General features: G+C 36.2%; 1 protein-coding gene and 1 long non-coding RNA gene across 4 annotated transcripts in view; one reads left to right on the top strand and one right to left on the bottom strand.

Annotated features, from left to right (window-relative positions):
* LOC123633248 overlaps positions 1 to 16,101 on the bottom strand; it is a 169,794-nt gene that overhangs the window by 27,782 nt on the left and 125,911 nt on the right. The gene's annotated exons all lie outside the window — the stretch shown is intronic.
* The window catches only part of THEMIS (thymocyte selection associated), a 153,287-nt gene that overhangs the window by 72,244 nt on the left and 64,942 nt on the right, over positions 1 to 16,101 (top strand). For all 3 annotated transcript variants that reach the window (XM_045544329.1, XM_045544331.1, XM_045544330.1), the window contains exon 4: positions 126 to 1,174. In XM_045544329.1, the coding sequence (XP_045400285.1) occupies positions 126 to 1,174 (1,049 nt within the window). The remainder of the gene's footprint in view (positions 1 to 125; positions 1,175 to 16,101) is intronic.

The following is a 16,101-nucleotide window of genomic DNA, read 5'->3' as shown; positions in this document are numbered from 1 at the left end:
AGAAAAGGAATGTCACACATAAGAGAAATGTTATGTTATGCTCTGTCTATGGCACCAGAAGAGTATCTCACAGCAAACATTTCGATGCATGAAATGTCATAGTCTTCTTTTTCTTTTCTTTTCAGTTCGAAAGGATATAGTCCGCATCCTCCCCAGTTTAGATGTTGAAGTCAAAGACATTACTGACTCTTATGATGCTAACTGGTTTCTTCAGCTGTTATCTACAGAAGATCTTTTTGAAATGACCGGCAAAGAGTTCCCCATAGTGGCTGAAGTCATAGAAGCACCTCAGGGAAGCCAGCTGCCCAGAAATATTTTACAGCCTGGAAAAACCATCGTGGTTCACAAAAAGTTCCAGGCATCAAGGATCTTAGCTTCTGAAATTAGAAGCAATTTCCCTAAAAGACACTTCTTGATCCCCGCTAGCTATAAAGGCAAATTCAAGCGGAGACCTCGGGAGTTCCCAACGGCCTATGACCTAGAGATAGCTAAGAGTGAAAAGGAGCCTCTTCACGTGGTGGCCACCAAAGCCTTTCATCCCCCTCATGACGAGTTGTCATCTGTATCCGTCGGGGACCAGTTTCTAGTGCATCACTCAGAGACTACTGAAGTCCTTTATGAGGGAATAAAAAAGGTGGTGAATGTTCTGGCCTGTGAAAAAATCCTCAAAAAATCCTATGAGTCCGCACTGCTCCCTTTGTACATGGAAGGAGGTTTTGTAGAGGTGATTCATGACAAGAAACAGTACCAGATTTCCGAGCTCTGTAAACAGTTCCGCTTGCCCTTCAATGTGAAGGTATCTGTGAGAGATCTTTCCATTGAAGAGGACATTTTGGCTGCTACACCAGGACTGCAGTTGGAGGAGGATATCACGGACTCTTACCTACTCATAAGTGACTTTGCCAACCCCAGGGAGTGCTGGGAAATCCCCGTTGGCCGCTTGAATATGACTGTTCAGTTAGTTAGTAATTTGTCTAGGGACACAGGATCATTTCTAGTCAGAACTCTGGTGGAAGAGATCACTGAAGAACAATATTACATGATGCGGAGATATGAGAGCTCTGTCTCACACCCCCCACCTCGCCCTCCCAAACATCCCTCAGTGGAGGAGACAAAGTTAACCCTGCTATCCTCAGCAGAAGAAAGGACAGTGGATCTGCCTAAATCTCCCAAGGTAAGGCTATGATTTTGCAGTTTTTCCTCCAGAGGCAATTTGCTTCAAGTCTTTCCTGAGTTTGCTTTCTGCTTACTTTTTTTTATTTCAAGCCATATTTGAAATGAGCCTTTCTGATGCACTGTAGATAAATGAACATCAGCAGAGTATAAGATACTCCAGCGTTTTGTATTTTGATGCTTAACTAATAGACGTGGCATGAAGTTTATATTGAATTGGGAAGAGCAGGGATGACATTTGGATATGATGACCAAAATTGCCTTTTCAAGGGGTTTTGGTAATTAGGAATGTTTTATAAGGTACTTCAGAAGCAAATCTCTTTGATTTTGGAAGTGCTGTTTTATTTTTTCTAGGTAGAATTATTTTAATACTTCATCCAGGAAATGAGCATACAATAAACTCCCTTCTTTTGTGGGGGGGTTACTGGTAACATGCATCTATAACACATGTCTTCATTTTGTTTTATGTGCAGAAAGATGTAAAAATATCTTGGCAGAACTGTGTGTGAGAATGTGAGCATCTGCCCACATTCTGCTGATCTTAAAATTGTAATCTTTAACAGTTCTATTGCAAAACAAAATCAATAAAATTGCAGACAGTATGAGATCATTACAGAATCAACAACTCCATAACCACTCTAAAGATTTTCGGGGGTGGTTCAGCTTTATTTTTACTGGAGGGCTTTGCCTCTTGAAAACTGCCTGCTGACTGCCTACAAAGCGCTTGCCCTTACACCATGATGTGTAGGTCGTTTATCCAGCCGTGGTTCTATCGTGTGTGGAAGGAGTGCATTCTGGCCTGGCAGATGTTGTGCTAGCAGCTTAGGGAAACAAAGCAATTAGTAAAACAAAGAGATGCTGTGTTTACTCTCTATGCTCAGGAATGATAGCAGAGCCATAGGCTTCAAGTATACGGATATGGAAATACTTAAGGTTTTACATCTCAGAGATTGCATTCTGCTTGTATGCTGGGGAAACCCAGTAAGAATCTCCAAACTCATCATTAGAAAAAGATAAAGCCAGCAGAAACTTCCTTTCCAGAAAAACAATTTTGAAGGAGTCTTTTCAAATAATACAATGGTTTCCAAATCATGTTGACTAATATGTTGTTAATATGAAGAGTATCTTTGACTTCTTTTGTTTAGCATATTTTTATCACTGACATAAATAGTGTGAAAAATGGAATGCTTTCCTTGTTTTTAGTGGTAGCAGAATAATGCCCCCCATGCCCAAAAATGTCTATGCCTAAACTCACAGAACCTGTGAGTATTGCATGACAAAAGAGTCTTTGGACATGTATTTAAAATTAAGGTGAGGGTTAGAGGGAGATGTGACTAGAGAAGAATGATCAGAGACACAACATTGCTGCCTCTGAATATGGAAGAAGGGAGCCATGAACCAAAGAACGCAGATGGCCTCTCAGAAGCTGGAAAAGACAAGGAAACAGCTTCTTCCCTAAAGTCCCCAGAAAGGAATGCAACTAACAACACCTTGATTTTAGCTATTGAGAACTGCTATGTTGGACTTCTGACCTACAGGACTGTAAGATAATACATTTGTATTATTTAAGCCACAAGGTTTATAGTAATTTATTACAGCAACAATAGAAAGATAATATAGCACATAAAACTGAGAGTCAGGAATAAGAAAGAGCCTCAACAGTAAAATCTATATGTAAGTTAGGAGGACTTGTTTTGCTGGAAAAGCAGTTTTATTTTTCCCTTTAAGTGAATTTATTAGCTCATGTAGAGAACCTAAGGGTACAGCTAAGCTTCAGGAATAATTGGAACCAGGATTTTGAAAACAGCAAGAGTGGTCTTTACTTTTCATCACATACTGGTTTTATTTTTCCAGGCTAGCTTTCTCAGATTTTATTTTCTCAGGCTATAGCTGAGAGTTCCTGCATCTCATATCTCATAGTTTCACCCATGAGAAGAATACAATCTCTTTGTCTGCTTCATACTTTAAAAAGGGAAGGACCTTGATTGGATTACATGCCCATCTCCTGACTCAATCAACTTATTGCCTGCCTCAGCTAGAGGCCAGATTGGAGGATTGTCTGTTTGTGCTACTATGACAGAGTACATAGGCTGGGAAATTTACAAAGAACAGAAATTTATTCCCTCCAAGTTCTGGAGACTGGCAAGTCCAAGATCAAGGTGCTGGCAGGTTTAGTCTCTAGTTCCAAGATGAGATCTTGTTGCTATGTCCTCTAGAGAGAAAAAAACGTTGTGTTCTCACATGGCAGAACAAAAAGAGAGTGACTCCATTCCTACTAGCCCTTTTTATAACGGTATTAATCCATTCATGAGGGCTTTGGCCTCAAGATCTAAACACCGTCCATTAGGTCTCATCTTCTAACACTGTTGCATTGGTGATTAAGTTTCCAGCACAGGAATTTTGTAGAAGACAAAAAACATTCAAACCACAGCAGTGGGTAAGGCAATGAAGTCTAATCGCCTCAAATAATAGAGATACTAGAACCACAGTATGTGAAGGTCTAGAGATACAAAATAATGGATGTCCACTACTCTCAGAACGAAAGAGATAAACAATTCTAAACCACTAAGAAAGCATTCATAGGTAAAAATAAATTAAAAGTTTTAAAAACTGTCCTTTGACAAAGCATCAGGTAAAATGATCTAAGTGTTTTATTAGGAAACAAACTCACAAAACAACAATGTTATGCCTAGGCTACTATAATAAAATAAAGAGAATGCATTCTTTGAATAAACTCATACATGCAGGATTCCAGATCAGCTTAATAGTTCCTAACTGGCTTGTTCACTGGTTAAACTCCACATGGATTCTTGGTTTCCAGTTCTGAGTTCCACTCTAGAGAATATTGGAGTTTACAAAGAGTTGTTAAGATGTTAGGAGGTTCTGGAGACATTTTCATTTGAGGAGTGGTTGAGGGAACTGAATGATAGTCTAAACGTGAAAGTCATGTTACTAGATGATAATAGTTATTTTACACATTTAAAGAGCTGCTCTGTGGGAAAGAGTGAAGACTTAAATTCCATTACAACATCTTCAACACTAGTATAAAGTCAAAGGGAGAACAAACTTGTTACAATATGTTGGAACAGATTTCTTGCCCCCCAAAAGGTGACAGCAGAAGATAGAGGACCATAGGTCAGTGATGTTGACAGGGGATTCCTGCTTTGGTTGAGAATTTATCAGACAGTTGGAAACGGTCTATAATTCTTTGTTTACGATTAGTTGCATCAATTCTAATGTGGTAGATAAAGCATTATATTTTCTCTGAAATCACTTTAAAATGTCAGAGGATGCTATAATTTACCTGTTTTATACCTATTGATCTCATTAGTTTCAATAATTTGTTTCACCATAAAGATAGGAATCTGCTTAGTAGATCATTTATGGAATATAAACAGAATCTGTCAGTTTCTGCATAATCTACTCCAAAAAGTCTTGCAACCAATTATTTCTTATTATCACAATGCCATCCTTTCATATATTTCTTTTATGTTTCTTCTGATATCTACATTAAAGCTCTTTATTGTATGTACTTTTGAAGAACATTTTTTTTTAGTTTACATGTAGGAAGCAGCCAAATAAAACAAGCCTCTAAGATTTTGGACCACATAGGGAATATTGCTTTAAATCCAGACAACAATTTGTAAGGGTTTTTCAGCGTTTAAATCTTCAAACTTGTTTAGCTCATTAAAATGTTGTTTTACATGCATAGAGAAGAGTACTAAATGCTTCATTATATGAGTTTGTTTTTGCCTTCCCAATGGATCATTAACTTTACTAAATGATTTTTTGCATTGTTAAGTATCAGGACAGATGTATGGGCAGTCTAACAGTAAGAATCTAAATGTATTCAGTATTAGCCAAATTCACCTATAGCAGGTATCCGTTGTCAGTTGTTTACACTACAAGTTCATCTAAGAAGTTTGGAAATTAAGAATATATGAAGACAGGTTATAGGAAGTAGGAGAAGTAGAAAGGACTGTTTTCCAAAGTAAGATTGCCAATTCCTCTCTAGCTTTAGCGTTACTTAAATAAGAATATATATATATATGTACATATATATATATTAAAGTAGAAACTTGAGAACTGTAATTTAGGTATAGGCTGGGGCAGGTGAGGGTGGGGGGTGGATACCAACAGAGATGACAGCCTACCTCCAGACCTATGAGGTTCTGTAAGGAAGAATATTATTGCTGTTTTTTAAATGTGATAGTTAACTCTTTGGAATAATAATGTATGGGATCTAAACAAAGGGGTGGGGATATACAAAGGGACCCTTCAAAATGTCCTTTAGGTTTATGACATAATGTAGAAATAGTTTCTTTAGGATGTGTGCATTTGGAATTTTAAGCTTATGGAAACAATATTATAAAGTGACTAAATGAAGCTGGGTCTAAAATTATATTCTCAATAGAAATGTTGCCGGGTAGACTCTCCTTCCTCAAAGGTTGGTTTCTATGTCAGAAGTAGTTTCAGGTAGTTTGGAAGAACATATCCTCACTGGGGTTTTTGCCTGTCGTGGATATATATAGCTACGACTTTTGAGTACCACACAGGAGATATGTAACTTCTACATTCTGATGAAAGGGCCTATAACCAGATAGAAAAACAAACCTTTGGTTGAAAGATGAGATATTCCATGTCTTTGGAGACTGCAGCTGGGACCAGAAATCTTGCATTTCACTAACTCTGTTTGGTCATTTAATGCCCCAGTGTCCACTTTGCTGTCGGAATTTCTAGATTTCTGTCAGACAAGAACACCCATAGGAGACATTAAGCAAAGAGCAAGGGAGGCAGTAATGGCAACATATTGTGAAATGAGCAGAAGAGAAACCTTGCACCAGAATTAGAGTGAGGGCTGGAAAAGGCAGAAGGAAAGCAATAGTTCCTGGGAAGTGCAGAGAGAACACTTCAGCAGCTGCTGCCGGTGCTAAAATGTCACTTCTGATCCGTTGTGACAGTTAGAGTGGCTGAAATGTGTTAAAGAAACCCACGCTCCTGGGATAAATCTCAATCTTTAGAGACTAGTATTAGATCCACTCATTTGTTATTAATAGGATTTGGTCACAAAGGATGTGATTTGCTTTTGTTTTTGTTAACCTGATGTAGTGTGAAGACATTACGAGTGTTTGAATTTGTAACTGATTCTGAGCTCTATCTATTCTTGCTGTGTCCTCTTGGTCTAACATAGAAGCTGTAAATCTGTTTTCCCTCTGAATAGGGAAGATTGTTGCTCTAGCATTTTTCAAAGACCATAGACAAAGAAAGTAGAGCATGGATGTACTTAAAAATTGGGCTTTTGAATCTGGAAATAAGAAAAATAAAGGGAACTTTTGAATTTCTTTTTACAAAGTTGGCAAATTTTAATGTTGAGATACAATTTTTAGCATTTTTTTAGTAGATATTTGAGCTTTCCTTAAGGTAAGACATATACAGAATAATAAATCGTGGTTTTTGAGTTGCCTAAGGTTTGTAGTCTAGGAAGTGGCATGGCCTATAAACAGCCAACTATATAGGCAGAAGTGAAAAAGATTGGAGGAGAGGGCAAAGAATGGATAAAGGAATGCTGGGTTGAAAATTAGCCAAACTTGAGTTACCTCGAAGGTAGAAATCTGTGCCCAATGGCATGTGCAGAATATTTATAAGTTCTTTTTGTGCTTCTGGAAGTGGGAGAGTAATCTGAACTTTTAAAGTTTTGCTCTAGGCATGACATGTACTATGTGAATAATTCTAGCTGGATAGCTGAAGCTCAGTGTAAAAGAGTTTTAAATGAAAAAGAACTGGTTACGGTAAAACAGAAACATAGCAAAAAATATAATTTTTTTAAAAAAGTATTTAATTTTCTAGTAGATCAACAAAGCGAGTGAAATTTGGAGTAAATTACTTTTGGCTTTTAAGAAAATTAGAACAGTTTTCATTTTCTTATCTGTTCATGACATGGAAATGTCTGTTAGAAATCATCAGCAATAATGGAAGAATTATTATTTTGGAATGTTCAATGCACAGTATGTATAATGTGGGGACCTTTGAGTTGCCAGCTTCATATAATCCCCGTAGGGATTTCAGTGCCTGTAATCACTGGGTTGAGTATGGGCTCACTGGATATTTAAGTTCTACTCCTTGACTCACTACCTTCGGTTGTCTTTTTTTTTTTTTTTTAATTTTAAAAACTCAACAGTGTAAGTAAAAAGTAGAAAAAGTAGAAAAGTTCCAGCTGGCTATGCAGTTTTTGAAACTTATTTATCTGAATTTTCCATTACTATATTTATCAGTTCTGAATTTATGTTGGAATAAAAACCTTGCCTAGAAATAAATTGATAATACATAAGCCATATATTTGAGCAAATAAGTTTTATTATAACTCTCTAGTCTCTTGCAAGCCAACTACTACTTTTAATCTTTGATGATGTTTTCATTGATGTCAGATCTACATCAACAAAAATATTTATACTGTACATCCCAAATCAAATTTCCTGAATAAATATTAGGATTGAAAATGAACATAAGATGGCTAGGAAAGAATCATAGGGATAGGCTTCCAAAAATCATTATTTTTTCAAATTATGAAAAGTAGAAAATTTGAGAAGAAAAAGATTTTCTTAAAAATAGAAGGCAAGTAGAAAGTGAAAATGAACTTTGAATTTAAGACACCAGAGGGTCCATAAATACTCTAAAAATTCATAGAGAAGGAAATGATACATGCATTATTTAAGGGAAAACTCTCAGCAAACCTTTTACAGCCCTAAACATTTTTCATATACTTTGTCTAGAATCTAACTTCAACATGATCGTGAAGTCTTAGAATCCTTTTACCCAATACTCAATTATCAAGATGAACTTCTAATAGAACAAGTTGCTTTTAGCTGCTTTGTAAGATATACTCTCATTTAAGATATTTATCAGGAACCAATTACAGATATGATTTTAGATTTGATGAGAAGATAAAAAATAAGAGGGAACTAATCAGAAGGCTATTGATGACAAAACTAGCCAAATAGGAGTCAATTTATATAATAAAGACCACAAAAACTATATAATAAATCCATTGCTATTTTTGCAGACACAAAATTGAAATAGGCTGATTATAAAATGATGGAGTCACACAATACACAAAAAGCAATAAATATTTGGTCTTTTAGTGTAACTGAAAAGATGTCATTCTACCTTATGACATTATTCTCATTCAGATCACTAAACTTTATATACTATTTGTCCCTAGGAAACATTTATTATTGTTATCAAGTCCTTTCACGAATCTGAATTACTGTTTTAAAAGTATACAATTACCAGTTGTGGAATAGGATAAAACACAAAGTCACGTGAGGTGTGTTCTCTCAATTGCTATCCAAGGATGGGAGCTGCCCTACCCAAGCTATTTTTCTCCTCATTAGCTCTGTTTCCAGCTTCTCTTCTGAGCTGTGATCCTTTCTTTATTTTCCATTCATACTAGACTCTTCCTCAACCAAATTCTCTTTCACAGGGTTGTCAGGTATCCTGTGTTCAATAAAACATTTGAAGGTTTGTGATCCAGACTGATCTCAATTTTCTGTAATAAAAACACCAGCTGCTCATTACCAAACTCCTGTTCTGTTGCTGACATTAGACTAGGTGCTTCTATGTGTTTTTCTCTTATTTAATCCTCCACACAGTTCCATGAAATGGATGCTGTGATTATCTCTATTTTGCAGATGGGGTGATTGAGGCTAAGAGGTATGTAATATGTCATGGTTATCAGCAGTACTCAGGTTGCCAAATTTTATGGTAGAGTCCCAGTCCTTGTACTATTTGAATACTAGGCAGTAAATGGCACAGTTGAACACTACCCACTTTTTAAAATCCTTTCTTTGTATTCTGGAATATCATGCTGTCCTGGTTTTTTCATACTGCAGTGGCTGAATTTGCTCTCATCCCTTGTGATAGCTTTTTATCTGATTTCCTTAACTCTTAATGTTCAACTGCCTTAGAGCTTGATCTTCCATCTCTATGCTCACTTTTTAAGTTTCTATCCATACTCATAAAATTTTTTGTTTTATACATATGACATGGCTGTCAGTAGAATTATGAATATGGATTTATTAAGGGACGCAACTAAGAAATGGTGTCACATTTTTCTTTTAAAATCTGCTTAACTGTGCTTAGATGTCATCTTTTTAAGGAAAGTTCAATTGCCAGGCTATCACGCTGTGTCAGTTCTGTAGCAGTTACAACATTTTCACCTCTGAAAGATATCAAAGGTCAGAGGAAGTGATCAGGTAAGGAAAGAGACTTCCTACTGACATGCTGTTCTTATAAATGTAGGCTCTTCATGCTCAGAATTTTTCTTTCCTGATCTAGAAATGAGAAGAAAGTTGAGAATGCCTTGAATTCTCTAAGTGACATTATAATTTTAGCTGCTAAGCTTTGGCATCAGCAAAAAGCTCTTTAGTAGCAATTCAGGGTTTAACTGAAATAAACTTCAGGAACTGGAATTAAGACTAGGACTAGTACATTTAATTTTGGAATTTCATATAAAGTAGGTGATAACACAAGACCTAGAGAGAATATGAAGCCTTCTCTTCATTAAGGGAGATATGGATTTATAACAAGAAAAAAGCTAATAAGGGTTAATGTGTTAAGAAGTACAAAATAATGAACACATTTTTAATAAGCATAGAAAATTCAAAAAGTATTACTGCTACATAGTGGAAAAGCAGAACTATGTAATTGCAGTACAAGATTGAGGGAAAAGATTAAAAAGCTATTGGTTTGCATTTCTTTAAATATTATTGTGTGTGTTGTATATATAATGCATTTAAATTATTTGTATCTTCAGTTATTATATTTTAAAATGTTAGTGATTATTGTTATCATAATTACTTACACCATTTTAATTCCACTAGTACAAAGCCTTAATTATATGCCATTTGCTGTGATCAGCCCTGGAGACATATTAGGTGAAGGAAATGTAGTATCTATGCTCAAGAGACTTTCTGTCTAATGTTTTAGATATAGGAAAAAGACAGTTACACTATAAACACTGTAGAGAAAATTGCTATCAGATGGGGAGTAAAGTATCTTTGGGACAATTGATTAAGAACTCCTATCAAAATTTGGGTGGGGTTGAGCTGAGAAAAGGATATTTCAACATCCAGGTTGAAATCTGTTGGGAAATAGTCAGATACAGAGAGGTATTTAGTGTGGTCCATCCAGGAGGAAGATCATGCATTTATGACAGTGTGTAGGCATAACTCATGATCTGAGAGAGGTTTATAATAACTGGCATGTAGAGTAATGACATGAAGATGGAAGAGCAAAGAGGGTCAGATCATGAAATGTGTGTCATTACCAAGCTTCTTAGTTCAGGGTTCTCAAGTTGTTCAGTTCACTTCTTAACCAGTCTGTTGCAGATGGGGAGTGAGGCTTCCTCACAACAACTTTTAGGTGTTCTGCTACGCCATTTTCTCCCAGTGCTCAAGACTCAGGCCTCACGTTACTTGACCTGCTCCTTACCTGGTTTAGCCATCAATTGATTACATGAAATGTAGACCCCTCTCTCCTTGGCCAATTTGCCAAGGATTGGTACGAGGTTTTTGGGAGACCCCACTACCATCCCTTCTCCTTCTTCTATTTAGCCATTTCTTCCTTTTTGTTATTCCAAGAGGCAGTTGTTTTTTACCCTGCTACTTTCACCCCTTCTTTAATAAGAGAAACTAATGCACCATTAAGCTCACAGCTAAAATCTGAAACAAGTTAGTTCCCATTTTCTTCTCATCCTCGTACTCGATAAAGGAAATACTGCATTTTATTCTTTCAGTCACACAAAGTATGAAGAAAAACCAAATCAGGTGTATTCCATATTGAAAAAGACTGGTCCTTCTTAAACTGCTCTAATTTTTCAGGAATTTAGACTTTTCATAGAGGAAAGATGGAGGTCATTGTAGGGTTTCCCCTAGAGTACTAACAATAAAATTTCTATTTTTTAGATACAAAATATTTAGAAAAGACAGTTAATAAAGTCAGATAGCTGATCAGTGGTTCCCTAGAGTGGTGAGTAAGAGCACGATGAATTGCAAACAGGCATGAGAAAATTTTTTAGGTGACAAAAAACTTCTAAAACTGGATTGTTTATAGCAGCACAATTCACAATTGCAGAGATGTGGAAACAACCCAAGTGCCCATCAACACATGAGTGGATTAATAAAATATGGTATATGTATACCATGGAGTTCTACTCAGCCACAAAAAACAATGGTGATGTAGCACCGTTTGGAAAGCCTTACTTGTCTTAAAATCAGATCTACTTATAATTTATTCTAAGTCTTTATTATTTAACTTTTTTCCCCAAAATATGCCTTTATTTTATTTCTTTTTTTAATTCAGGATATTATGGGGCTTTTTAATCCATGAGGAATTTACTTTGTATATAGTATAGGTCATTGTAGTGATGAGGTGAGGATCAAATTTTATTTTTTACAAATGATTAATATATTTTCCCCGTACCATGTATTGACTAAATTATTCTTTACCTATCCATTCTGGAGGCAGTTTCTCAACTTTCTACTCTATGTCTTTGATTTACCTAACTTGTCTTACACCAATATCAGTTATGCACAATGTGGAATTTTCTAGTAATCCTAATATTGATATATTTTTTCCTTCTATACTTATTCTTTTTCAGTACATATTTAGGTTCTAAGCTGCCTACTCTTTCAAATGAGCTTTTCAAGTACTTCATTAACTTATAAAAAATATCTGGTGAGGCTTTTGATCAAAATTATATTAAATATATTAATCTGAGAGAACATGAATTTTTATATACTTGGTTTTCCCATCTTGGTAAATAGTTTGATGTTCCATTTAGCTAAATCTTCTCCTTAAAGCCATGTGTATCTTTCTAACAATTTCTGGTGTACTTCTGACATGTCTTCAAACTCATACTGGAGATAGTAGATCCCTTCCTTGAGTGCTAGGAACTCTCAGTGATATGATACTCTCCATGGTATTATATTTACATACTTTCATCTGAGTAAAACCAGAGATTATGTCTTTGAACATGAGGAATCTTTTAGTCAAGTGTTTCATTCAGCAAATATTTATCAATTATAATATTTTATATACTGTTTTAGGTGCTGCATATCCATCAATAACAAAACACCTTGGTAAATGGTGTGATACTCTTCTTAATGCATACATTCTAGTGGGAGTAAATCATACAGGTAAATGATCAGGTAAACGTTAGAGTATAACAAAGGCCTATGTGGAAAAATACAGCAAGATAAGAAGTACTAAGCGTATGAGAGGGATAGAATAATTTTTAAAAGGCTGTCAAGGTATGCCTTATTGAGAAGACAACATTTGTTCAAAGGCTTGATGGCATAAGATGAGCTAGGTAGAAGAGCATAGGGGGAAGTGTTCCAAGCAGAGGAAGGAGATGGCACAAATCCTCAGGTAGGAATGTGCCTAATATGCTGAAAATTCAGCCAGAATGCCTGAAAGGCTGGAATATAGTGACTGAAGGAGATAAAAGGGGCCAAGATTCAAGATTAAATTCTGGGGGTCGGAGGGTGGGGGGTAGATTGTGTAGCTCCTTGTAGGTCATTATAATGATTTTGGCTTAATTTTTCATGAGACACAAGGTGATTCAAGGATTTAGTGGAGAAATGAGATACACTGACATACATTTTAAAGGGCTCATTCTTGCTTTTGTGTTGCTGTTAGACAGTATGGGAGCAAGGATGGAAACAGGGGGACTACATAGGAGCACATTGCCATACCTGATACTACCATGTACTGGAAGGATAAAAATTTAGCTAACAATAAATGGTTATTCCTATTAATAGATCTGTTTGGAGTGCAAAGCTAAAAGTATTTTTTTTTCTGGATTGCATTTTTCTCTCTTATTTGCAATGAGGAATTTTCATTTTATAACTTCTTTACTGCTGACAACTAAAATTTAGCTTATTTCTACCTGCATTTTCTTATTAACAGAATTTTTTTTCTCTTGGATTTTAAATAGATGTCATTTTCTTCAGAAAATATTGAAAATTTAATCTGGAGTTAGATAGCTATGATGGAAAAAAAAAACAACAAAAAAAGTTATTTGGAAATTAGGAGCATATAGTCTTGTCCTGGCTCTGTTACTAGTTTCTCATGTGATCTGGGTAATCTTAGTGTTCCTGCCCATAAAATGAGATTAGAGTAAATGATCAGTACTATTTCTTCCAGATTAAATATTTTACCAATTCATGATTCTATATTTATACACTGACCAGTAAAGAGTTGAAAATAACTGAAGATCTTCATTTGGGTTCCTTAAAATAGCAACACGTTGCCTTGCGACAGCTAAAGAATTTTAAAGAGAAGAAGAAAGAAGGATCCTCAAATGATAGTATGGTACTTTGGAGGATGGTGGTCTTCCTGATGACATTGCCTGTAAATTTCTCTGTCCTTGGCACCCAAAGAGGAGCCCTTATCTGTAATGCTTGATTTAATGGGGCCTGTTTTCTCTTCTTAATCCTGTATATAGTAGGAACTTGGTGCCTGTTTTCATCTTTTCTTACCTTCTCTGGGAGGACTTTCCCAGGAGCTGTCTTCTACAAAAAATCATCCAGGCCTGGTGGCATGCCTGTAGTCCTAGCTACTTGGGATGCTGAGGTGGGAGGATTGCTTGAGCCCAGGAGTTCAAGGTTATAATTAACTATGATTGCACCACTGCACTCAGTCTGGGCAACAGAGAGAGACCTCATCTCTAAAACATGAAAGAATTACTCCTCCCTCTTTTATTCCTGCACTTCAAAAACCTGAATACCTGTGGTGTGCCACTCCATTAGATATGCACATGGCAGTACCCCCACTAGCCTATTTGTCTATTTGATCTTAAAGTTTCTCTTCATTTGTCACTCTTGAGATTCCTCTTCATGGCTACTCACTCTGTCCCCATGTTTCCCCCACTGGGGCCCATTGTTTACATGTGGCTTGTCCGTGTTCCCTCCAAGATCACATGTTGCATCTGATTCTGTGCAGTAGTGCACCCTATTCCTTCCTGAAACTAACTCAATTTATTTTCAAACAAACATAACAATATTGTTTTCCCCATCACAAGGGGTTACATTTGTGACTCTATTTGCCATGGAGAGACCAGAATTTAGATACTAAGAGGCTGTGGAATGAGGGACAGAAATAGCTTTTTCTTGCAAATGGAAAGAAATTTACTCTCATTTAGCTAAAAGCACACGACCTTTCTAATCAAACATTTGACATCATGACCAGGCCGGGGAAAAAGTGTACCTGTTCAGTTATAATTGGTTCTGTTCACAGAAGTGGATTTCTTACTGTCTGTGCAGCTACAGGAAATATGGTTAATAAAAGCACATGTCAGCCTGACTGACGCTGTTCTGTAAAGCCCTGCCAGACTACGCTGCAACACTGTTATTTCCTATTATGAAAACTAAATCTCGAATCGTGGTTAAAAGGTAATCAGCCTTTGGGAGAGTGGTCCTGTAGAGGTAAGCAGTAATTCAGATTTGATTGGCAACATAGGCTTTTCAGGGAATGGTTCAAAATGAGGAGCATTTTGAGAGCTAGAAACACAATCCAAAATGCTGATTCTCAGAATTTTCCTAACATCAGATTATTGGTAAATATACTGCAAATTTTTAAAGTTGTGTCTTTCCCAGCAAGTGTAATAATGTAAGAGTGGTTTTGTGTACTTCATCTTATTTGACTGATATAACACAACCCTGTGAGATAGGTATTGTGATCACAATTTCACAGCTGAGAAAACTTGCCCGAGGCTCCAAGGTTTACAGTCAGTGTCATCAGTCTCCCTTGTCTCCCAGCGGCAGGGCCCAGGTACTTCTCGTGGCCCCATGATGCCTCCTGGGAAGGTGGTTTAAGAGTGTCTTTTTCAACTTTTCTGTTATTTTGTTCCTTACATGAAGCCATGTTTATAGTTTCTATTTTGACAGAACAATAGCACCTTCCTCACAGGGTGGTTGTAAAGACAAAATCTAAAGAAATAACAGCAGTCAAAAAAATATCAAAAGGGAATTAATATGACCTCACTTAAAAGGTAACTTACTTTTAGTAGTTTTATGCAAATCGTGCACATTTCATGATTTGAAAAAAAAGATGTTTCTTCTAAGTGAAAGGTATTGCAATGAGGTACATCAATAACAAGTATAGAAGCAATTACATTTTTCTTTTTATGTAAAAGTGGTGTTGCTGGCACATTGTTGGAGAGATGTATTTTATACCAGTTTTCTAGTTGGTTCTGTAGTTCTATGTGCTAATCAGGTGAACCAAGACTGCGCATAAAGCCAATATATTTGTATTGCATGTTGGCATTGCTGTCAACTTATTTTTTTTAACTTTGCAAAATTAATGTCTCTCTAATCTGCTCTACTTTCCTCTGAGCAGATTTAGGTTTCTGGATATTCCTCACTTCACTCAGGAGAATTTTCCTGTTTGGACCAGTAATCAAGTGATCTCGAGCACAGTTTCCCCAGAATTCATTCACATTTTATTTTATTTTGATGTTTTATTAAGTAATATTAATATTTATTTACATGCTTTACCTCCTTTGTTGGACCTGGGATATTCTGTAGAGCAAATGACATGTTTTGAATACATGTATGACTATCCTCACAGGATGCTTAGTAAGTCTGTGTCTAGTGTTGAACAAGAGAACAAATGATCACAACACTTGAAAAATCTTCCAGTGAAAACATCTGAATTATATACAGAATTCATCCAGTTTCAGTGCAAAACTAAAAAGCTCTAAGATTTACTTCTAAGCTGTATGCTAGTCATACTCAATTTTTCATCGAATGACCTATCAGTTGGTTGGAATATGTAGATACAGCAAAACATAATGAAACAAAAAAAAATAGATTATGTAGGGTATAATATGGCATTGAAAGGAGAGAAGACATCAGAGGGTTTGGACCA

This window comes from Lemur catta, chromosome 2, assembly GCF_020740605.2.
Source record: "Lemur catta isolate mLemCat1 chromosome 2, mLemCat1.pri, whole genome shotgun sequence".
Classification (NCBI taxonomy): domain Eukaryota; kingdom Metazoa; phylum Chordata; class Mammalia; order Primates; family Lemuridae; genus Lemur; species Lemur catta.
This window is presented reverse-complemented; position numbering and strand designations above follow the sequence as displayed.